Here is a 26,252-nt window from a genome sequence, read left to right as displayed (position 1 = left end):
TACTCAGAAAATTACGGTCATGCAAGTCTCCATAGTTCTTGAAAAATTATATGTTAGTAATTACAAATTACATAATAATTAGCAACGGAAAAATTTGTGAGACAGCTCTAGAAGTGAACACATCTATGAGTATGCACCTCAAAATGAATTTCTTTAAAAATGCTCATATTTTTTTTACCAAGTGTGACTGGTTGTTAAGATTCAAAATTTTAAAACCCATTGCGATCAGATGTAATGGATTTTTGAAAGAACTTTTCTTAATCCCCCCCTTTTTTAATTAAATTTGTTTCATCTTTTTTTTGAATGAATATACTTTTGAGAGATTGAAAATTGTTGTAAATGATGGAAACATTTGCTGCATTTATATTATGTTCAACATCCACCAATGCATTTTTTTTTATTTTTCGTAAAATTTGACATTGTGTCCTTTTTGTTGGTTTTGGCCTTCTATTTTGTTTCTGGTCTTTTCCCATATCTCTCTGTCTCTCTCTCTCTCTCTCTCTCTCTCTCTCATTCAAGAGATCAATAACCAATTTATCAAGTTGGCCTTTGGTATACAAAGACGCTTGTTTGATTTTGGAGACTTTTTTATGGTTAATAAAATGCATTTTCTCTTACGGTATCTGTGCTAATATTGATTATTTTTTCTTTTGGGAATGGGAACTTGTCACCCGATCTCAAGCTTTTCATTTTAATGTAATAAGATTCATATAAATATAGTGGAATATAGAGTGGTTTGTTTGCCTTGTACAATTCAATTCATTTTTGACCGTCAAAAATATTGCATACGTATGTTCATTGAAAAGTATATCTATATGGATTTTGGAAACTTTTCGTGATTTTTTCTTATGGAACAATACTGCTATACTACCATGATAATTTTGACAACATGGTCAAAGTTTCATTCGAAAATGAAAATGTTTATCAAACCTACACGTAATGTGGGTGTCCAATTTTTTTTCTAAAAAAATTACCTTTTTACTCGTATCTCACTTGCACCTTATCATGAGAAAAGGGAAATTGGTGCCTTTCTTTCATATAAACCCTACTTCTAACGCGCACCTTTTTAAACAGGTTTAATTTTATAAGAAAAAGGTGTGCTTTAGATTCGAGTAAATACGATCGTTATTTTTACTTGGTCTATGAGTGAGCAATTTTTTCTCAACATCAATTTTAAGTGTTTACACGAATACAAAAGCCATAACAGGCGAACTGCCCAACGAGGTGGCTGAGTAAACCAAAAACTAACTATTAAAATACGGCTGCCAGGTAAAACTTAGTAATCAGCAACCTAAACAAATGACGTTTCAATCAATTGCTTCATTGATACACTTGATTTGCATTAAATTTACACTACTGGTTATTCAAAGAAGAAAAGCACAAACTCCTTGAATAATTTTCCCGTATGCATACAATTCAGAATAAGAAAAATTTAACGACTTATGTCATTTTTTTGGCAATATGTTCTTAAACTTGGCGAATTTCATAACTGTGTTATCAGATTTGATACTATTTCAAATCTGTTCCTTTTTAAGAAAACTTTTTTTTTCGCCCAATTGTTTTTTAAACTCACGAATGGGCTGTAAATAGATGAATGAACACAAAAATAATGTTCTCATTTTCAAACACTGATCACAAGACAAAAAAAGAGATCAATCTGGGGTAAAAAGAGCATTTATCATAACAGGAATGGGAAGACAATTATATTCAAAATATAAGAGACAAGTTTGAATTTTGTGATTTGTAACAGAAGAAAAAAACAAGACGCATGTAAGAAAAGCCACGTGACCCACAACCGCACACATAAACATTATGTCTTCCTCCTGGGAACTAAAACGACTTAAAAATAACATTTTTCTGGCACATGGAAGAACAGGGTGGGCATTCGGAGAAAGGCACTCGCACCGACTTCATCATCATCATCGTCGTCTTTTGCCACCCACCCCCACATAAGTGTGCTTTATGAATGTCTTTGTGAGTTTGGCACACTCATGTGCACCCTAAGCAGTGTATTCCTGGATTTAAAAACAAACTTTACGTTGTGATGGCGTCTGGTGCCGTGTAAAAACACGGGGAGCATAATTTGTTCGCGTGGTTTTGTCTACGAGGATAACGTGATATAAGTTTTGGTGCATGGAACATTATTTAGTGTATTTCTGAGTTTCTAGCCGTATACAACAAAAATGGTGAGTTTCAGACTTATTTTTTCTAAAAGAAAACCATAAATTCTTATGACTAAAATAGAAAAGTTTTACAAAATATTGTAAGAATGGTTCTTATTAAAAGGAAACATTATCTGTTTACCAGGACCTATGCTACTGAAATTCTTCATCAGATTTGAAATAATATACATTTATCACAATTAATTAATACAATCAACTTACTTTGGTATTGATATACTATACAGCGTGTCCAGGAAATCCATACCTAGGTATTTTTCTTCCTAACCATTGGTCGTAGAATGTTTCTTCAAATTGCATCTTCCAATTCAAAAAATGTTTTAAATGAAGTTAATATTCATATTTTGGCACTATTACGTAAACAAACCAATTTTTTGAAAAAAAAATGAATGGAAGCTAATTTTTTTTATATTCCTCCCAAGTCCCTATAGTTATGTTAAAAAAAAGTTTGTAATTTTTTGTAGTTTTAGGAATATGTAAAACATAAACAAGTTTGATTGCCGTACGACAAATACTCTGATCGAGATATTAAATTTTGAAGTTTGAGGGAACATTTAGAGGATGTTCACAAATTAAACAACAAAATAGTTAAATTTGTACTTGACCAAATATTGAAATATCGGTTTCTCAAACAGTTCGTTGCCATAAATACATTAAATTATGATTGATATTCCACTATTTCAAATAAATAAATAAATAAATAGAATTCTGTCTATTACTTGTTTGCAAACACATAATTAATTAATTTTATTCCTTAATTTTCGGATACGAAATATGTAAAGAATTTATTATAGAGTTTTAGTAACTAGCAAATCCCAAACGAGTAACACCGAGTGACATTAAAGGGGAAAAACTTTAATTTAAATTAATTAACCCGTAAATTATTCCGAGTTCTATTTTATCACCAAACACTTAATAACAGTCAAGAAGATGCCCCCCCCCCCACAAGCACCGAAAAAAAAAAAAAAACCTCGAAAAAAGTCACAAACTTGGAATTTGATTATCTAGGTCAATTTTATGGTGATGAATCTTGTTTAGTGCATCATATCATGGCAAGGACGAACGTATCTCCAGGGCCTTGAGGAACATATTAAAAGTGAAATTTCCTAATTAAACAAGAATTAATTTGTTGATGTGGAGGTGCCATGAAAATTAAAAAAAAAAAAAATTGAAATAAGAGCTTTTTGCCAACAACTCTCCGGTTGGGGGGGAGAAAAGTTTGGGTAAGGATTTTATGGACACACTGTATATTTTACTACTTTCTAAAAGAAAATCTCAAATTATTGTTCATTCAAAACAATATGGAAAAATCAGTGTTGGTTCTACCATTCTCTTCATTTCAAATAAAATAGTAAACTAATGGCCTTGAATGAAAATTCCTATACAGGGTGTCCTGTGAGTGCCAATGGTGGCCGTTATCGCTAATCATAAGCCGTCCGTCGTAGAGATATAATTTCTGCTTGAGAAATGCTCAAAAAGCGTTCAAAAATTATCTTATACCAGTTTCGAGAGAGAAAATACAGTGTGTCACAAAATAAAAAAAACTAAATTTTTTTACGGTCCCCTTGTCATCTAACTTCTAGTTAGAAAATGCCCTGTATCTCCTAAAACCAACAAAAAATTCTAAGTTAAAGTTTCTAAGTGCAATATTCACTGAGATATTTGAATTAAAAAAATCGGAGAAAAGTTATAAAAGAACAGCAAGAGCTAACGGACAGCTTCTTTCCACTGTCCTTTCCCAACTTTCCTCCAATTTTTCGATTCAAAAATATCTTAGCTAATATTACACTTGAAAACATGGAATTTTTTTTGTTGGCCAGGATATACGGGACAACAACTTTCTAATTGTAAGTTAGATGACAGGGTGACCTCATAAAAGTTTTAGATTCTTTTATTTTGTGTGACAAAGTGTATTTTCATTGTCAATACTGGTACAAGGTAATTTTTGAACGCCTTTTGAACATTTTTTAAAATTAGAACCATACTTCTACGACGGACGGTTGATGAGATAAAGGCCGCATTAGCACTTACAGGACACCCTGTATAAAGCAACATAAATTGATGTTGATTTGTGGATTGATTGGTGCATCAAATTATCTTATTATAATTTTAATAGATTAGAGTTTAATACTGTACCAAAATTTTTCCTTGCAGACTGAGTACGGACTAACAGAAGAACAAGTTGCTGGTAAGACCTAGAATACTTCGAATAGAGTAGTTCCGCTGTATCCGCTCGGTAATTGTTAATTAATAACTGAAACCGTGGATAGTGAGAACAGCCTATTGTGACCTGAACTGTTGGATATACAGGGTGGTATGTTTATGGACCGATAAACTCAGAGGGTTGTTAGTAGGCATCAAGAGGAACAAAAACTGCAGTGGAACATGGTGTGGCAAACCATGCTGAAAGGGTGAAAATCGTGAAAAACGCATGCAAGCTCTGAGTCCAGAGGAGACGAAAGATGGATGTCAGTTGATCGCTGAATGCGTTCGTGGGTTTGCTCACCATATATGACGTTAGCAGCGTCGCGAAACGCATGCGCTGGGGTAGGATCAGGCGCTGCGGACGACGTAAATTAGCGCTATTGCGGTAGTAAGCACGTGTAGCAGTTATAGTTGTCTGGTGTCTTCGAGCGTGGTATACCTGGTATCTTCGAGCGCGGTATACCTGGTATCTTCGAGCGCATCCGGGGAACGTTTTTACGGCGTTGTAGACTATGCAATGACGTCAGTGGCCTCCACTTCCAACAACTCTTGTAATTATCAAACAAATCGTTTTGTAGTTATTATTGTACTTTTGTTGCTCCAGCGTGACGTCGAAACCTGCATGCGTTTTTCGCGATTTTCACTTCTTCAACGTGGTTTGCGACACCAAGTTCCATTGCAATTTTTGTTCCTCTTGATGTCTACTAACAACCCTCTGAGTTTGCCGGCCCATTAACAGAACACTCTGTATGCTATGTTAATGATGATAATCATCCCGGTTACCCGCAATAATCATTGACTAGTTTGCTAAGAATGAGATATTATCACTTTCACTGACGATTAGGCATAACATCCAAGCTTAGGACGTAAATTTGATGAATGCTAAAAAAATATCACTTTTACCGTGATTATGCATAATACCCAATCATCGTGTGTAAACATGATGAATCGTACTTAATTTTTTACATTTACCGGTTATTATGCATGATCACCATTTCGTACAGCTAAATATGATAATTGATCCCCATTGCAGTGATAAGATTTATTACTTATTTATTACTTAGATGACCACACTTGTGAGCCGGAGTGTAAACCGGATATAATGAGCTCTGATTTAATGAATATTTCAGAGAAACCCCCCGAAATAACTCAAAAAAGCAACTCCTATTTGATGAATTCCGATAAATTCCTTTGAAGGTTGGGCCACGAATGGCCAAATGTCGTGAGGCAGCTTTTTGTATCATATGTAAAGTATACATTACACATAATCGTTTTCGTGGCCTGGGGAGGGGGGGGGGCGGGAATTTGGGGGACATTCATACCTCCAGAACAACTCCATCGGTAGTAAATTGAGTAAATTGTCTATGGCGATAGACCGGAGTTGTGCTCGGTTTGAATGAAATGAATGACGAATTCCTCCTCCAAACCACATTTAACGAATTCCTATTTAACAAATTTTATTATTGCACCCCCGATATAATGAACTCCTATCAAGAATTTTTACGATAGTATCCGGATATAACGAACTTTCATTTAACAAATTCTCTGATTAAGGGAATTTTACAGTTTTTATTCGCATACAAACAACATAAGCTAACAAACTTCCATTTAACGAATTGTACAATCGGACCCCACGAATAATTGACTCCTATTAAACCAACTTCAACATTGTATACCGTAATGAACTCTCATTTAACAACCTTAATTTAAACCAATCTTAACTATAACCAAAACGATACTTTGTTTATTATCTATAATCGCCGTGAAGTGATAATTTCTTTAGCGTTTATCAAATTCACCAACGATGATGGGGTATTGCGCATAATTACAGGTAAATGTGATGACTTTATCAAACTTACCTAGACGATTGACGATTATGCATGAAAACCGGTTGTTATGCACGATGACCGAATTATCATTTACCGTAATTTACCATATACAGAACATGGGTGCACAGAATTTGGCCAAAAGGGCAAATCGGTCCCATTCCAGTACTACTCATTCATGTAAAAGTTATATTTACACTCATGTCCATAAATTAAGGATAATTCAGAATCACTCGGAAATCGAAATCTAAAGTAAAAATTTCACCTGTAGAATTATCACACACATCTGCAAGAATGATATGCAAATTTCAGAAAGCCACCAGATGATGCCAATAGTACGTCACAATGACGAGAGTGTAAGAGGGGGGTATATAAGGAATGGTGGCAAAGAAGTGAAATTGTTCACGAGAGTTCTGTAAGGCGCTCAGTGCCATAAGCGAATAGTTATGACACAGAGGACGCATGTGGATGATTTTTTACGTGGTAGAATTATCGGCCGCCTGGAATGTGGGCGTACTCAGATGGAAGTATCCGAGGAATTTGGAATTGCCCAAAGTGTCATCTCTAGGATTTGGCAACGATTCCAAGATAACGGAAATGTCAGTAGACGTTACAGTACAGGTCGCCCCCGAGTTGTAACGCCGAATGAAGACCGGTATTTGGCAGTAACTGCCAAAAGAAGCAGACGGAGCACAGCATCCGACACGTCTCGTCAGCTATCTGCAGCCACGGGTACCACAGTTTCAAGGCAAAACGTGTACAGACGTTTGGGAGATATTGGTCTATATGCTCGCAGGCCTGTCAGATGTGTTCCGCTCACGGCAACTCACTGTCGGCAGCGATTAGCCTCGAGTAGAGAACATGCAATGTGGACATCGTCACAGTGGGCTTGTGTGATGTTTTCCGACGAGTCCAGGTTTAGCTTGCAGTCTGATTCACGTCGGACTTTCATATGGAGAACGCCAGGTACCCGTTACCACCAAGACAACATCATTGAACGACACTGTTACGGTGGTGCAGCATTGCTCGTTTGGGGTGGAATTATACTGGGTTCCAGAAGAGATCTGCATGTTCAAACCGGAACCATGAAAGCCCAAATTTATCGGCACATCATTCTGGGACAATATGTACGCTTGTTTAGGGGTGCCATGGGCGCAGAATTTGTGTTTATGAATGACAACGCCCGTCCTCACCGAGCAAACATCGTAAACGAATGCTTTGAATCTGAGGATATACCCGTATGGAATGGCCAGCATTCTCACCTGACTTGAATCCGATAGAGCATGTGTGGGATATGCTTGGCCGACGAGTTGCAGCCCGTCAACCACCTCCTACATGTGTACCGGAACTTCGGAGAGCATTGCTTGCTGAGTGGAGTGATCTTCCCCAAGATCAGATCGATAATTTGATACTCAGCATGCCTAGGCGTTGTACGGACTGTATTTCATCGCATGGGAGACATACAATGTATTAACCATCATACCAACCATGTAATAGAAAGTTTTTGTAAAGGAGATTTTTTTACAATTGCTCCAGGGAGCAAAAATCGTAGTTTTTATGAATGGTATCATACATACACCATCGTTTTTGTTCTTTATCTTTTGTTTAATAAATGGGCTTTATGAATAAGTAACGTTTGTTTTGTTTTTGAACCTTTATTTGCCGGAGCTGGCATTATCCTCAATTTATGGACATGAGTGTAGTTCCTGGAAGGCCTACAGAAGTGATCCGTGTCCGGAAAATTCACCGACATCAATTAATTGCCATGCCACCGCTAGGAAAATTCACCGGTACGAGAATTCACCTGTAAGTAAATGAACGAGTGGATGAATGATCGAGCGAACAAATGAACGAGTGAGTGAAATAATCCAAGAGTGAATTTGAAGGATTGAGAGAGAAGTGAGTGAATTAACGAGTGAATAAATGATTAAGTAAGAAAGTAAATGAATGAATGAGTGAAACCGGCCAGTCATTAAAGCTAGCGCTCTCCCGCTTACTCACCCTGTCACTCAAAGCGGTATTCACCGACATGGTTTAAACTATAGTCACAGTTTTTGGATGAGAGATCGACACGGAGATTGGTTGAATTCAGGTTTTTAACCAATCTATGTTGATCTCTTATCCAAAAATTGTGACTACAGTTTAAACCATGTTGGTGAATACGGCCCTCAGGCAATCATTAGGTATAGCTCATTCTATCACTCACTGGGTCGCTCCGTCTGTCATTCATTCACTGGGGTCACTCATTATATCATTCACTCATTAGACCGGTCATTATATCACTCAGCCACTCATTAGGTCACTCACTCAAAATGTCACTCGATCCCTCTTTCGTAGGCTGGTCGCTCAGTTGATCTTGGGGACGCGCGTTTAATCCCTAGGTCTAGATCACTCTGTATATAACTCACTTACTCAGTAGGTCACTCACTGACTTCCTAGGTCACTCACGAACTCACTGGGTCGCTCATTCTATCATCAACTCACTAGGTTGCTCATTCTATCATCAACTCACTAGGTTGCTCATTCTATCATCAACTCACTAGGTTACTTATTCTGCTATACACACAATCACCTGGTCGCTCACTAGTTTGCTCACTTACCAGCACTAACTACTGACTCACTCACTCGGTCATTCCTCGCTCACATACTGGCTCACTGACTCGTGTCGAACTGTGTGTGTGTTGTCTGTGAATTTTCAATTGAATTTTTTCAGCTGTGAATTTTTCGTCGATGAGTTTTCCGTAAACAGAAGTGATCGCGTGCAAAATACGTTTCACCACTCGGAAGTTTGTGGTTCCATTGAAATTATGATGGAGGGAAAAATTAAAAGGCAAATGTTTCTTTTCATGCAAAAAAGTGATGTTAAAAAAATGGTTAATTCATTTGTGAATTCCGATTTAATTATACAGAAGGTGATATTAATTTCCGTAAGTCTACAGTTTTGTGGGACGTGGCAAGATTCTATATATGCCTACACCAAAATTTACTTAATCTGAACGATCTTATGGAACTGGTGATTAAACCATGCGCATGCGCGTAGTTTTCTGAATGGCAAATGATTGAAACCGTGGATACGGCGGTCTTACTCTCTTGAATTCAGATATTTATCGAAGTTGTCATATCAGAAACTAATGCTTAACAGCGAATATACATTTTAAATAAATTTAAATTTCAAATTTTATATTTGAAGGAAAAATGATATAAGAATTTACAAGAATTATGTGTGAAGAGCAAATGAGATGGATTTTTTTTCATAAAGAAACATCATGGCATTAATCTTTAGTGATGTAGGGCACGTTAACATATGCAATAACGGAAAGCTGGCTTTAGAAATATAAATTTGAATCCTATTTAAACAAATACAATATATTTATTTTTTTTGAAAATCGTTGTGTTTTTTTATTTGGATTTTTTTACGAATAGTTTGTAAGAATTCAACTTTTTTGAAATGTAAACTGACATGCTCAGTAACTGGTGTAGTGAATATAATTTACGATACATGCAATTCGTGTCCGAAGCCAGCCCAGAAAAGTAAACATCGACTAGGATATTCCTCTTTTCTGATACGTCAGTGTTATTCAGCTCCCTCATTAGTAATTTCCAATAAACATCGCTGTCATTTTATAAAACATTCAATAAGTTATTTACTATATTTATTGAAAATTCGTTGTAATACTTAAGAAAGTTCAAATATATCGTATAAGTATTAATTTTTAAAAATTAATAGCGTAGTAAGTGACGGAAAACAATTTTGCTTCAATCATCACAAATTTTCATCATTAATATATGATGTTTCCATTTATTAAAAAATTTAAAAAAATAGTAATCGAAGGGGAGGAATATTTTCTTCTTTTTTAAAGTGATTTTTAAATAAAAAAAATTAATTCTTCACTTCAAAGGAAAATTCATAATAAATTTTTCCTTTCTATTCAAAGATTGAATAAACAAAAAATGATCGAGAGTAATTTATACAGTATTAGGCTCGGTTAAATGAAATTCATTCTATTGAATACATTAAGATGAACGAAAAGGTTACATCTGATGATGTGGCAGAATTAAATGGAACAGACCTATATTGAAAATAGAACGTATCTAAAACTCGCTATAGACACACATTACAGACAGTGTCAAACATCTTCAAGAGAACGCATATGTTGTCCTCGAATAAGAACTATGAGTTCACTGAAAATTCTGGCAAGCTGCATAAAGGCATAAAGTCACCATGACTATTCAAAAGGTTCTCGGGGAAATGATTTTATTGCATGACAATGTTTGTTCTTTCATTCGGGACTTTTTCAAAAATCTTTTTCGAAGGTCTGAACATTGGGTGACCAGATGAGGTACCTGAGAAACCGGGACAAATCCAAGAATTCCTAATTAAAAACCGGAATCTATAAATAAAAACTGGGAGAAAACCAAAACATTTTAGAAACTCTCTTTTGACGGATATCACAGTATAAAATTGCAAACTTAAATGTATTACAAAAATATTTTCACACCGCTTCTACAAAAATGTGCCAAACTGAGTAAAAGCATCTTGGTAGGGCTATGAATGTCGGACGTCCAATATATATGGGATCGAAAGGGTGCACATGAGCAGGGAAGGTTACTTTTTTCATATTGCATCGAACTTTTTACCAAAATTTAAACCTTTTAATTGACTCCACAAACAGAAATCCTTTCTTTTCGCGATAATTTTTCTAATTTCAATATATTTCTTGAAAATATGACATTTGTGCAGACATTTTGAGATTTTTACTTTTATTGAAAATAAAAATCTGCTATTAATAGTAAAGAGAATTCTTAGACACTTCAAACCACCCTAAAATCTGAGTTTGTTTACAATTCTTAACTGGCAATATATATGTCGTAGTTTTCAAAATGTTTTATTTAATAAAAATATTACGTACATAGTGGTTAACGTACATTTACAGTTGTCGTGTGAAACCTAATACTCGATTCAACGGGGAAAAAGTTGATTTCCAATTATGCGGGGAACCTTAGCATTGTCTTTATGGGAGAAATTTTTGTTGCACAAAAGATTTTATCCGTTTTCCAATTAAGCAGGACGGACTGTATTTGCATGATTCCATTTTATTCGATCTTTGATTGCGCAAAGAAAAACCGGGACAAATAGGCTTCCCGAAAGAATTTTTCCTGACAATGAATTTAATAGTAAAAATCTCGGACATCTCTACCTCCAATTTGAATAAATGAAATGGTGACTGAATAAATAGTCATATTGTGTTCAGTGTGGTTATACAGTCTCAGGTTGAATGGTGTAGAACACCATACTATGTTCCTTCTAAAGCATCTCGCACACTACGTTCGCAACATGAAAACAATCACTGAGATGAGAACGGGCATCTTCGTATTACACATTGCTTTACGCAGCTTGCCAAAGCCCTTATGTCACAGATGTTATTCACCTTCTTCTCACGAAATTGGATGCTTTTTTTTAACATTTATGGTGATTGCTTCAAACACAAGCGTGTTCTGGCCTCGTTATAGATCGTGTTGTTAATCTCTGCCACACCATCGGATGTACCATTTTGTCCGACTTGATAAAGATCCAATCGAACAGATTTTATTTAATCAACCCGTATATAATATTGCCAATGAGATAATTTATTTATATCTTTAATATGCGAAGAGTTCAAAGAAGCCTTTCTGCTGTTCGATAAGGATTCCGATGGGATGATAACGGCGGCTGAATTAGGAGTCGTTATGCGATCGCTTGGTCAAAGACCCACCGAAGTCGAGCTGAGGAATATGGTTCATATGGTCGATCAAGATGGTAAGTAAAATTATACAACTAATTCAAGAAAAAAGTCTATGCAGAGTGGAAGAAAGTGGAAAAAAGACATATAAATTGAATGCGAAATATTGATTTATATGAATGAATTAATATGAAAACTAATTGATTTAAGTGCGGGCATGACCGCTGACCGCCCAGAGAGACCATCTTGAGATGGTTGACGCTATTTCCCAAAGGAATGGACGGCCTTGGAGATGATTTAAGTACAGGCGTCCCTCGCTTTACGCGATTAATTGGTTCTGCAAAGTGGTCCCGTAAGACGGAATCGCGTAAAATGAGATGGGAGAAAGATAGGATAAGGAAGGGGGAGCGGTGTTGGTTTTCTTCAGAAGAATGAAAAGAATTGAACCCAGCAGCAAATGAAATTTCTTTTATATATAATGAATTAATTATTAAAACTTACGGATGAATCCCGTGAATTTGGGCAATAAGAATGAATTAAATTAATACTTTTTCTGTCTTCACTACTTCAGATTGATTCTAATGAGTGTGGATGTTTTCTTTCCCGAAGAGCCTGGTATGATAGACTGATGAAGCAATCGAGATTCGGCTGACAAGCAGCATTTTTCGTCTCCTCACAAAAAAAACCTGAGTAAAAAAACTATAGAATTCTTTCTCACAAATACGAAAATTCTTGTTTCACTGGAATACATCTTCTTTCCATTAAATTTTCTCATGGCACTATCAGTGAGATCTGATGATTTATATCTGAGAATTTCTCTCATGTTTGTCTCCGCTACATCATAAATCCAACGTATTTCGACATCAAAGGATTTTACTCTGTTATATACAGTGTCTCCTGTAAGTGCTATTGCGACCTTTATCTCATCAACCGTCCGTCGTACGCTTCCAGTTTAAAAAAATGCTCAAAAGGTCGGTCGAAAATTACCTTGTTCCAGTTTTGAGCGTGAAAATACAGTGCGCCCCAAAATGTAAAATTTAATTTTTAAACGGTGTCACTGTACTCTAATTTCCGGTTGGAAAGTTGTTGCCTTGTATATCCGGAGGTCAACAGAAAAAAAATCCATGTTTCAAACTGCAGTATTCGCTAAGATATTTGAGTTCAAAAATCGGAGAAAAGTTATGAAAGAACAGCAAAAACTAACGGACAACGCTCCTTTCCTTCATCTATGCTGCCTTTTCCTAAATTTTCACAGATTTTCGAATTCGAATATCTCAGCGAATATTTCACTTAGAAACTTGGGTTTAATTTTTTTTGGCCTCAGAAGAGACAGGGCAGCAACTTAACAACTTTTTAATTGAAGGTTATAGGACAGGAGGACTATAAAAATTTAATTTTTTTATTTTGTTGCACACTGTATTTCCACTCCAAAAACTGGTACAGGGTAGTTTTGAACGCCTTTTGATCATTTTTTAAACTGGAATCATACCTTTACGACGGACGATTGATGAGATAAAGGCCGCACTAGCACTTACAGGGCACCTGTATCGGCCACCTATACGTCTTCCGTTTGTAAGTACATTTTCAGTATTAAAGTTAAACTCCGAGTCGAATTTTGCAGGGTGGAATTCCTAAAATAAGAGTTTTAGAAATCGCGTTATAGAGAAATCACGTAACACGAAAATGCGTAAAGCTAGGGATATCTGTATAAAAGTCTTTCAAATAATTTACGTACGGATTTTAATACAAAATGCTTCTTTTCGAGACAGATTTTGCGGAAATCTAAAGAGACTCTCATCAGGTATTTCAATATTATCAGTTATTGAAACGAATAGAAATTCTTATTTTATTTATTTATGCAATATTGCCTTGTATTGGCCCCTGTATTGGCCTTTCAAAGGCCTATACAGGGGGACGAGGTGGATTTACACATAGACATGTTGTAACATTTGACAAGAAATCGGAGATCGTGGAGGAGTAAACAATATTAGGGGGGAGCTTGTTCCATTCAACTATAGTATTAGGAAAGGGAACTGTATTTAAAATAGGTTTGTGAATTTTTTGGGGTGGTCAAGTCTATTGGAAACATAGGAAGGCTTAGTCAGAACACCGGACGTATAGAAATTTAGATGACCATGCGTAATCTTATAAAGCATGACTAAGCGGGAGATAAGTCGGTGAGTAGTGAGTGGGTGGAGATAGCGCGTTCAAATAGAAGTGAAAATTTTGTCAATTTTAAGTATTGATTAATTATGAACTAAATTGGTAACGAACTTCAAACATGTCTGAAGAAAAGAAAAAAAAAAGATAAGAATTGAAATTTCCTAAAAATACGTTTTATGGTTTCTTTCCTCCTGAAGCAAACAGTTTATTTGGATTTTTGAAGGATTTATTACTTTCTTTCCTCGAAAAACGGGGAAGATTTCTCTCCCTTTCTACTTTCATTTCCACTGAAGCTTTAAAGAGAAAAACAACGCAGCTTTCAAAACATTTATATATCGACGTGAATCTGGGAATCATTTGTTTAGAAATGTGAGTCCATCGTTGAAGAAAATAATTTTTTTTGCCATATGACTCATTTGTTTAACAAAAAAGTATCCAAATAAGTAAATAATAAATATACCAGACTTTTCTTGCAAATAAAAAAAAAATATACATACTTTTTTTATCGTTATGTATAAAAAATTTATTGGTGCGGTAACACAAGGAGAAATATGAATTTTTTATATTTATAACGCAACGGAAAGAAAGCAATCAGGGTTCCATTGGGAAGTTAAAGAAAATATTTCGCGAAACCATTTTATTCTCTTGAAGAAATATTTTCAGAATTTTACCGAAAAAAATTTAAGGGGTGAATTAGAATTCAAAAAATTGTATTCTTTCCTGAATGAGTTTTTTTACTTGAAAAACCAACCATTTATATATTTTGAAGAAAATATGCTATATAAAATCATAAATTCACATATACTATATAAATTTAAATAGATTATAAATTAAATTTTCTGTGAAGTTTAAAGAATGTAGGATATTATGTCCTCCTCTTTTTAACCAGATGGGATATTCTGCTCCCATACCATTTAATTAATGGAAATTTATTTCAAGCAATTATAATTCAGTATAAATGCAGTTTTTCTGGCCAGCAAATATGAATCAATAAAATCTTTTAAATGTTGATTAAAAAAACTTCTATATTATTTCTGGACGGTGTTTGGAGAACCATACGTAAAAACATCAAACGGGATTTAAAAAAAAAAAAAAAATTAAAATATATACTTGGTATCAAAGGGAAAACGATACTCTGATATTTTCTGATATAATATTTCCATTTTTTTCTTGTCGTTCTTTTACATCAAAAATGATTTATTAATCCTTCATTTTCATTTTAGTATATAATAATATTTTAACTACCTCGTGGTCATTTTGACCGCTTTTCAAATTTTGATCACCATCTGCAACTCTATTTTTCAAAATTTGAAAACTGCCCTCTTATTTTTCCTGACTCATCGGAAGGAATTTTTTGCAGCGGAAACATGAATTTTAAGTCATTTGTTGATTTGTAAAAACTTCTACCTAGAACCGCCTAGCGGTCATTTTAACAGCTGGGGGGAAATTTCGTTGCTTACATGTAACCAAATTTTAAATATACTATGAATGGATTTTGTAGGAGAAATAAAATTATTCAGTTTTTATTCGGAACCTTAGGTATAGAATCGTTCATGATTCGTTGCATTTTAGGCTTGATCAAACATACAGTGTGTTTCAAAAGAAGGTGGACCAAATTTTAAAATGTGTTGGAACGCATTGAAATAATATTTTTTGGCGCACAAATACTTCGTGGGTGGAAAATAGGGCACAAGGGCGCCAGAGTGCGCTTAATTAAAGGTAAATTCAAGGAACTGAATTTATTTTCTATCATACATTCTGCGGCCACAGGCCCAGATCGATGCGTCAAAGGGTCAGTACAGTGATCTTAATTTTGACATTTCAAAACAGACAACCCCAGTACTTATGACACTTGTTTTAATCCAAAATTAATCCACATTCACAGCGGTATCACGTATTTTTGCAATAGCCGTCACTAAGACCGCTCCTGTAGAACGTACAGGAAGTATGGAAATCCAGTATTAATTCGTTCATTCAGTATTTATTGATTTATTGTAATTTTTTTCCCCATTTCAGGAAATGGCACGATAGAATTTGACGAATTCCTTCAAATGATGTCCAAAAAGCTTCAAGATTCAGACAGCGACACGGAGTTAAGGGAAGCTTTCCGGGTCTTCGATAAAAACTCTGATGGATATATTAGTCCCGAAGAACTTCAACACGTTATGGCCAATCTTGGGGAAAAATTGACTGACGAAGAAGTTGCTGACATGATACGGGAAGCAGATATCGATGGGAATGGACTCGTCGACTATGATGGTAACGCATTAATTACTATATTTTGAAAAATTATATCAATTTTTTTAAAATTTTTCATTCTTCTTATAGAAGCTGAAAGTGAACATAAAATTCAATTTTTCTTGATTTAAGTGCGCTTTGGGATCGAATCTTGCTTAATCTGTGGATCATTCAATTGTTATCTTAAAGTTAATTAAGTAAAGTTAATTAATTGATTATTATATAATTTTACGATAGTGTTGTGAGCATTCTGCCACCACAAATGCTTCTCTTTTGAAATGAAAACATTTTCTATATTAAAAGAGGAACATACGATGATATTTCTCGGAGCAGAAATAAGAGACAAGAACTTGACCACGATAACTTGTAAGAGTTTTTTGATGGAGCACGAACTGGTTCATTATTTGACCATCAGCGTAATATCTGAGTGAAATATATGATGGAATTAATGGTCAGTAAATACATATTGGTCTCAGAACATTGTTCATTACCGAAAATAATCATCACAGTGTGCATTTTCATTCGGAGAGAGAGGGAGAAAGAAATGCCTGATGAAGAGTGCCAAGGATGGAATCAGTACGGCAAAGAAATGTTTCAAGAATCCGTATGATAATTATTCAGGGTGTCTGTCCTGTAAGTCCTAATTCGACCTATATCTCATCAACCGTTCCTTGTGGAGGTATGGGTATGGTTTAAAAAATCCTCAAAATGTGTTCAAGAATCATTTGTACCAACAGTGAGAATAGCACGAAATAGAGTGAAAAAAATCTAAATTTTTTATGGCCCCCTTCTAATTTCGAATTAGAAAAATGTTGCTGTCTCTTCTGAGATCAACGAAAAAAATCCCATGTTTTTAACTGAAATATTCACTGAGATGTTTGAAAACTCGGGGAAAAGTTAGGAAAGAACAATATAAATGAGGGAAAGAGAGGAACGTTGTCCGTTAGTTTATGCTGTTCTTTCCCTTTTCTCTCCAATTTTGAATTGAAAAATATCTTAGCGAATATTGCACTTAGAAACATGGAACTTTTTTTGTGGCCCTCAGAAGAGTCAGTGGCAATATGTTTCTAATTGGAAATTAAAGGACCGGAGGCGGGGAACCGTATAAAAATTTAGATTTTTCTTTTATTTCATGACACTATATTTTCAATCCCGAAACTGGCACAAAGAGCTTTTTGAACGCATTTTGAGAATTTTTAAATTAGAACCATCCCTCTACGAGGAACGGTTCATGCGATAAAGACCGAATTAGGACTTACAGGACACCCTGCATAGCAATACTGGAAACAATAATGGAAAAGTCGGGATATATTTTTAGTTTATGTAAGATTATCTGTTGCCTTGGGTACGTGTATAGCACACTTCCTTTTAAAAAAATACGAAGAGCCATTGCACAAGCTATTTTGTATTGAAATTCCTCAGCCGTGAAGATATTTTACTGCTTCTTTGGTTTCCGACTGAATTTTTTTGGAACGCATCAGGTAAACATTTGTTTATATCAAAGCTTGTGCGCAATATCTCCCAAAGCATGTTTTTCTTTTCAAGAGGTAAATTTTTGGGACTGCCTTGGCAGAAGTATTTATAGACAGATTAATGAATCAATATTCTTTCATGTGGGAACTTGAGGGGATATATCCAACTCGTTTTTGGATGTAAGGTCACTGTTAAAGCCCGGAGATTGGTAGATTTTTATGTTTTACGCATCGTGTGGTGGCAGAATTCCAAACAAGAAAACCCTTCTAAATGTCTTTATTTCCTGTTTTCTTTGGTCAATGGAATTTTTTATCATTCGCCAACACCAAATAAAGTCAGTTCGTGATAAGTCGAACTCCGATAACTCGAATCTTTGTTTACGTCGAAGTTTTCCCTCAGCCCTAGAATTTCGCATTTTAGTGTACAAATCTTTCCTTTACTCTCGAAGTGCTGATGCGGCCTTTATCTTGCCAACCATAAGTCGTAGAGGTATGACTCCAATTTAAAAAAAAATGCTCAAAATATTTTAGAAACCCTGTACCAGTTTTGAGCGTGAAAATACAGTGTGTGATGAAATAAAAAAAAAATCGAAATTTTTACACCGTCTCCTTGTCCTCTAACTTCCAATTAGAAAGTTGTTGCCATGTATCTCCTGAGACCAACAGAAACAATTTCAAGTTTCCAAGTGCAATACTCGCTAAGATATTTGAATTGAAAACTCAAAGAAAATTTATGAAAGAACAGCAAAAACTAACAGATACAACGCTCCTTTCCTTTATTTATGATGTCCTTTCTTAACTTTTCTCCGATTTTTGAATTCTAATATGTCTGCGAATATTGCACTTGGAAGCTTGGCTTTTTTTCGTTGGTGTCAGTAGAGACAGTGCAACAACTTTATGATTCTAAGTTAGAAGACAAGAGGGATCTTATAAAAAAATATAGATTTTTAATTTTGTGACACATTGTATTTCACTCTCAAAACTGGTTTAGGGTAATTTTAATCAACGCTTTTTTTAGAATTTTTTAAATCGAAGCCATACCTCTAACCTCTACGACGAACGGGTGGTAAGATAAAATCCCCATTAGCACTTAAGGGACACCCTGTATACAATACTCACCATTTACAATGCAAATTCAGTCACGAGTGCATTCAGGGGACTGACAAAAAATTAAGCAAGAAAAATGTTTGTGATCAACCCTGTATCAGGAAAAGCTGCAAAAATGACTTGTAATTTTGACTTGTAACATGACTCTTGTTCAATAGCAAAATATTTACTTTAGGAAATACCTCTGTACATTTTCGTGGGAATAGCATGTATATTCACGAAAATATAAATATTTTCTATAAAACTTCCAGTTTTCATCGCATGTTTTTTGCTTATAACATGCAGAGCATTCAACTAGTTTTTTACGAAGTTCACAGAAAAATGACTCTATAACAAAAAAAAAATATATAAAAAAAAATTAACAATAAAAAAATGACTCTAAACATAGTGTATATAAATTTAAAATTTCTTATGAATGAGGTATGCGTATTTTTTTAGTAAATGATAATTAATTGCTTATGTCAATTTTTTTCATAATTTGATTTTGAGATATATATGGTGCAACGTATATGAAAATTCCAGCTGAATACCATGAAAATTCAGGAAGATTTTGGTGGTACAGTGAGTAGTAATTTCGAAAACTTGCTGAAAGTTACTGAAAATGTAAGGGTTTTTTCCCACAAATTAGTATTTCAATTATTTTCAGGGAGTTTTTGGGAATTCCCTTATCATTCAGTTACTTTCAGTGAGTTTTCGAAATTACTGCTCGCAATTTCGCGTATATCTTTCTTAATTTTCACGACATTAAGGTGAAATTTTCATAGAAGTTGCACTATATATATATTTAACAAATTTAATTAAAAAAATTCATACATTTCTTGAATGTGCAATTAATCATCATTTACTAAAAATACTCATATCTCATTGAGTTACAATTTGTGAAGTTCTAAATATCTGCACAGGTTGTCACATGCACAGCGTAACGTAAATTGTGTAAAATTTGGTTGAAAACTCTGCATGTTATAAGCAAAATACTTTTTTGCATTTTAGCAATAGCACGTATATTCACGCTATTATATATAGAGGGTGGGCAAAACGTCCGTAGAAACTTAAAAAAACCGGAAAAATAAACGAAATAAAGAACGGTTTGTAGGGTTAGCATCGCTAGGTCACAGGAACTTTTTAAAGACAGAAAAAAAAACAACTCAAAAAACAGTCGATAGGTGTCGCTGGTACGAGTGACTTTGGTGGAAATATGCAAATGAAACGGTTATAATAACTTTCGCTCCTAATCCACAACAAGTTCACGGTTGTTAACCGTGTATGTGAACCTGCTGCACTGCCGTTGCTGGATTTGTGACTCGCCTGCAACGTGTTATCCCTGTGAAGCACATATACTGCTGTAATAAACGATTTAGAGACATTCTGTTCGTTATTTGCGTATCTTTTCTTTGACTTGTTGAGTTATTTTTCTTTCTGTCTTAAAAAAAAAAATTCCCCTGACCTAGCGATGCTAACCTTGCAAACCGTTTTTTATTACGTTTTTCCGGTTTTTATTCATTTTTAAAGTTTCTACGGACTTTTGCGCTATATATATGATATTGCGAATATACGTGCTATTACGAAGTACGAAAAGCCTTCTCTCTATACTTGCTATTGTCACGAAAATGCAAAAAAGTATCGCCCAAAATTAGTACAATACTTTGTTGAAGTTAAAAGTCATTTGTAGCTTTTTTTCTGATACTGGGTTGATCAAGTAGCATTCTTTACTTATTTTTTTTATTTCTCTAGGAATGCACACGTGACTGAATTTTCACGGGAAATGACGAGTATAAACATAGAGTATATATGACAGAAATTTCGGAGCGATTCAATCAGTATTTCCCTAAAAAATCGTTAAAATGTCTGAACTCTTGAGTAGACACATAATTTCGGCTATATAATGTAAATCTTTAGGTAGTTTTTTTTTTCATGTTTGCCTGTAAAATCTGGAAACACGAACATATCAATCATCGTTTCGGTAATGGAGAGATTCTTATTACCACTAAGATTATAGCTACCATAAAATAATAAAAGTAAGAAAGAACTCTAAATTTCACACTAGGAATTTAATGATCTTCTTGAGTGTTTAATCAACTTCTCAAATCAACTAGAGACCCAGACACAACCAACTCGTATTTTACTGTTGAAAACAAAAAACACAAAGAGGATTCTCTCTTTGTTTATCTTCTTTGCTTAGCTAATAAATCATCGTCTCTTCTAAAAATAGAGACACAATGTATGACTTACAAAAAAACTTTTCTTACGTAAGTATATGCTAACGATGGATAGCGTTGAGAACGGGTATGTAGCCTACTTTCTTTATCAACATGTGATTGCGGGACGGCTAACGAGGCACGTAAATTGTCTCGGTTGTGTTCATTTTATATTGTTTTTCTATTTTGTGTACTGAAAGTAGCAAGAAAGCAAGAATATAAGAATATTCGAAGAAATATATAAAATCACATTTTTGAGACAAGTATATACACACTTTTTTTCCTTTCACTGCTTTAAGCAAGAGCCTCCGCACACGGAGCGATTTCTTGGCGGGCGAGGCAAGAACGATCGCGGCAAAATTCCGACGATATGGGCGATTACACGATTTATACAACTGACATCCGCCAATGGTCCGATTTTTTCAGCAGCCGAACTTGCCGATTTTCGCCTTTGTATCTGTGCTCTTCCTATTTTCCCGCCACCACGTCCATCCGTTCCCTGCCTAATACGGTATTTTTCTTCGTTGTTATTCCGTGCGCTACATAAAATTATCATTTTTTCACATATTTAGAAGTGTTTCAAACCTGTGGGTACTCGATAAATATAACTTTACATATCAAATTTTAATTATTGAATAAATTCTGTGGGTGCTCGGGCCCTTGCCGCCACATAATACCGTGTTTGCTCGAGCACCCTCAGCTCTGACACCACTGCGTGTAAAAACAATGAAACGAAGAAATGTTGAAACATGGGAGAGCAATGTTTTCAAACGTTGTAGGCTTGGCCAATGCACAGGTAATTTGAAAAAGTCAATGGTGATGACAGCTGAAATTTTAGTTGACTTAAACAGGATTTAGACATTTTGTGTTGAGTATATACAGAGGTTCCCCCCCCCCCCTCCCAATTTTAGTATCATGCCAACTATGAGAATGCCATCACAAATGTCGAGTTATCAGGTAGTCAGCGATTTATCAGTCGCGAGGTTCTTCTGCATTTATTTTTAAACATATTAATATAATAAAAGAGCTAGGATTTCTAAAAATATTTTCAAAAAATGCAACGAATAAATTGAAACGAGATTACGGATCGCATCAGATGACTCCGTGGGCCACATTTGTTCCGCGGGCCATGCGTTCAGCATGTGAGTCTGTAATCAACGTTCTACCAGTAATTTGTTGCAGAGGAACTTCAACGTTCACCGTGTATAAGCAAATAATCAACATTTTTACCCGAGATATTTCACTATTATGGGTTTTTTACGCATAAAAATACACGCTGATGCCAATCTCTTTTAATTTAAACGACCTGCATAAATGAACATTAGCTACCATTAAATGAAATGCTCACGTAGGTCGAGTTCTATTTCTGAACACGCGTTTCTAATCTTTTTTTCTTTCGTTCGCGTTCGAAGTAAAAATTTGCCGTACCGGAAAAGAAAGTTTTTCAGATGGCAACTTTATGCAACCCGTTAATCTTCACGCCTCTTTTAAATGAAAATAAAAAAAATAAAATAGGGTAAAAAAAGCATTTTCTGTGGTTCGGAAGTCATCAAGTATCATCCTGAAGTTGTTTTCTTATATTTTATTTCGCTGTTCAAAACGTAAGATTTCTTAAGAGAACTATTTATAAGAGCCGAACCCTTTTCAAGTACATGGAATGGTTGCAGAAAAAACAGAAAAGAGAGAAACTTCCGTTCGAAAAATTTGCTGTAAATTTCTTTTCTCTTTTCCATATCTGTGCCAAGTGGCATTTTGCGTAATTTTCCGGTCCCATGAATGAAAAAACTATTACCACTTAAATGACGTATAAAAAGTTTCCAAATCTTATGCGAATTCACACATTTCGTGGAGTCAATGATCTCGTGTGTAGTAGAAGCCTTTCTTATACGATCAACGGATTACGAGCATCGAAAAATTTGTGACTCGGAGCATTGTGACGCCCAACAGAATTTATAATAAACTTTTAATGAAGATTTTTGTTCGGGGAATTCAGGGCGGATTAACGCAAAAAATAGAGAAACTGTAAACATCAAGATACCGTTAAAACTCGCGAATTTATTTTTTAAATCGTCTTCCTGTTTTCCGCGAAGTAGATCACTAAAAACGAAACAAAATGGTCATAATTTTAGGGCTTCGCAAAACTTGACGTCGACTCATTGGCCATTTTTGAGCGTGATGCCAGTATTTATTTGAGAGAACACATAGCTTTATTACCGGCCGAAGCCTTTCTAATACATGAAAACAGAAAAACAGTCAATAAAAATTGCAAAAATAGGTTTCATTATGCAAAAATTAGATGAGAGAAAAATGGAAAAAAAAAGTTTTTTGCGCGAAAGCATTCTCTCCAGGGTATTCAGGAAGTTCGTCACGAAAGCACAATCTGCATTCAGACTCTATTTTTTTCCCTGAACGAGGGAAATTCCAATTTTGATTTACAAAATCAAAATTTCTATCATTTCAGCACTTTTCTCACATAAATTTATTTTTTTAAATGACCTGTTTTTAGGTAAGAATAAAGTTCACTTTTTTTTGTTTTAAATTTTAATATTGTTTCTATGGACATGGTCAAGTCCACAAAACATAAAGGAAAACTTTTTTCCATGAATTTTATTTATTTATTTATTAAAAAATACAAACTACATGCTAGTGCCTAGTTACAGTTTGCAAAAAATGAACACAAGATAAGACAAAAATATGTGTATATATAAAATAAAAATAAGATAAATTTTTTTGTTAATACATCATCAATATTATTACATCCAAGAAATCGGTATAATGGAGAATTTTTTAATGTATTTGAACTATACGGGGGAACAGAAAAAAAAATTGCGGCTTCTAAGATTGACTTGAGGACAATGAAAGATCAATAATATCAGGTGCATCAATATCAAAGTGAAGGATTTTTACAAAAAATCAGGTAAGGGCCCTGAGTCGGTGAATTTCAAGTGAATCATAATTGAAAGATGAGAGAAGTATATCGTTTGATAGGTAATTATAGGTAATTATCGTTTGATAGGTATATATGACTGATATTTCTCAAAGTGCACATAAAAACTGTTTTGAACACGTTCAATTTTAAATATATCAATTAAGTAATATGGATTCCAAATGGTGCTACAGTATCCCAAAACAGATCGAACATACGAACTGTAAATCAACAAGAAAGTTTCAACATTGCAAAAGAAGTGTACCATTATGAATTACAAAACCAAGACTTCAAACACAATATAATTAATATGTTGATTAAACGAAAGAGAACTGTGAAATATTATAATAACTCCCCAGCGTCAAAGGTAAAGGCAACTGAACTAATGTATATACGTATATATGAATATATGAATTGACATCATCATAATGCCTCCAGACTATCGCAGACTGTTTGTGTGTGTGTGTGTATGTATATATATATATATATATATATATATATAATGGCTCTACTTAATTCTTATTTTTGTTCTGGTATAAAAATTTTATTTGCGTATATTATGAATACTGTAAATTATAGTTTATTGAATGCAAATTTTTAATTCATTCTTCTTTTTTCTTTCCAGAATTCGTTCTGATTCTGACATCTGCCAAATGACCGTTTTCTACATTAAAAATCAATGTAGATACAGTGATCTCAAGAAATGTTATATCGGGTCGAAACTGTGATCAGTGCCGAAACTTTTTCATATGAACTGTAAAAAAATTTCACATTTCTATCATGTTTTACTTAAATTTTCATTTTAAGATTATTCTCGGGATTACCCAGCATTTTTTGAATGATTGATAGTATAGACTACTGTTATATTTATTTATTTTTCGAAATAGGATTGAAATAAATTTTACAATTGTTTATTACTGGGATTTATAGAATGTTTGTGTGATGGATTTTAAGAGGTGATTAATTTCATTGATAATTTATTTAAGTCTTTTTAGACGATTTTCACTGCAGTATTAGTATGTCGTAGATAATAATTGTTATGATTTCATCCAATCCATTATACTGTAAATAAACTTATTTTATGAAATCTTATCCAATAGATAGGTTTTCTCATTTCACCATACTTAACATGCAGAAAGAAGTGTTCGAACATCTAGAACCTTTAATCGTATATAGGTGTGCTGTAGACGAGATAATTAACGATCTGCATATAGAAATGTCCTCCCCACTTGTCAATACAAGATTCATCGAAAGACTGGTTATTTGTTGAGATGAAAATTACAAGGAAGAAAATTCATCACTGCCCCCATGGGGACTCGAATCCCGGTCTGCCGCTTGCCGGACGAGTGCTCTACTATCTAAGCTATGGAAGCAGGTAAAATATTTCAACCTTGGAGCGTATATATATGTTGAAAGGCACCTTTCTATATGCATGTGGCGATCTGGTTGGTCTATGTCATTCACGAGCTATTAGTTGATTGTTGACGCCGTCCATGTACGGTGCCTTTCAACATATATATACGCTCCAAGGTTGAAATATTATATGTGCTTCCATAGTTTAGATGGTAGAGCACTCGTCCGGCAAGCGAGATACTTGGGATCGAGTCCCCGTGGGGGCTGTGATGAATTTTCTTCTTTGTAATCTTCGTCTCCACAAATCACAAGTCTTTCGATGAATCTTGAATTAACGATCTGTTTGTATAGTCGTCGTCCCCCGGATTCGCGGTTTACGTATTCGTTGTTTGTTTTTCCTTTATTGGAATATTTTTTGCAACATTCAGAAATAGTCATTCATGAGTTTTGTTCACAAAATTTGAGTTATGCATATTTAGGATGGCTCGCTAACGACATTAAGAAATGAAATTACTAAAAATACAGTAATTTATAAAAAAAAATTACTGTCATCACTAACTAGAGCCGTGGCAGCTCCTAAGAGAGAAATAGTCACATCGGGTTGGATTAACTTTTGGCCACAATGTGCCAAAAGCGCTCCAGGGCACAATCACTTCTACAGAGCCAACTGAAGAGATTATAAAAGATATTGTCACGTTAGCGAAACAGGGGGGGGGGGAGGGGAGAAGGGTTCAGTGATATGGATATAGAATTCGAACAGGTAATTCATTAATATCAATCCAGAGGCATTGACCGAGTAGGAGTTAATGCAGCTGACTGGTCCTGAAACTGAAGCGGTACCGGATGAAGAAGATCAAGATGAAGAGA

General features: G+C 34.7%; 1 protein-coding gene across 2 annotated transcripts; it reads left to right on the top strand.

Annotated features, from left to right (window-relative positions):
- The first annotated feature begins 1,862 nt into the window (after positions 1–1,862).
- Positions 1,863–25,124, top strand: LOC149075441 (neo-calmodulin-like). 2 transcript variants are annotated; one of them, XM_089242786.1, is made up of 5 exons: positions 1,863–2,186; positions 4,335–4,368; positions 11,865–12,008; positions 16,111–16,353; positions 24,658–25,124. In XM_089242786.1, exons 1-5 carry the CDS (start codon positions 2,184–2,186, stop codon positions 24,687–24,689), a joined length of 456 nt encoding a protein of 151 aa, XP_089098912.1. In that variant the 5' UTR covers positions 1,863–2,183; the 3' UTR covers positions 24,690–25,124. The 2 variants fall into 2 exon arrangements, with proteins under 2 accessions (XP_089098912.1, XP_089098913.1); XM_089242787.1 differs by lacking the exon at positions 4,335–4,368 and having other exon boundaries at positions 2,047–2,186.
- The last annotated feature ends 1,128 nt before the right edge of the window (positions 25,125–26,252 follow it).

The sequence above is a fragment of the Pholcus phalangioides genome, unplaced genomic scaffold (genome assembly GCF_987345545.1).
Source record: "Pholcus phalangioides strain wild (caught in Gottingen) unplaced genomic scaffold, Ppha-v1.0 ptg000015l_1, whole genome shotgun sequence".
Classification (NCBI taxonomy): domain Eukaryota; kingdom Metazoa; phylum Arthropoda; class Arachnida; order Araneae; family Pholcidae; genus Pholcus; species Pholcus phalangioides.
This window is presented reverse-complemented; position numbering and strand designations above follow the sequence as displayed.

What these genes read in the sequence shown, in the direction of transcription:
- LOC149075441 (XM_089242786.1), top strand. An exon ending in AACAGAAGAACAAGTTGCTG is followed by an intron (nt 4,369 to 11,864) that starts GTAAGACCTAGA and finishes TAATATGCGAAG; the next exon opens with AGTTCAAAGAAGCCTTTCTG. An exon ending in TGGACTCGTCGACTATGATG is followed by an intron (nt 16,354 to 24,657) that starts GTAACGCATTAA and finishes TTTTCTTTCCAG; the next exon opens with AATTCGTTCTGATTCTGACA.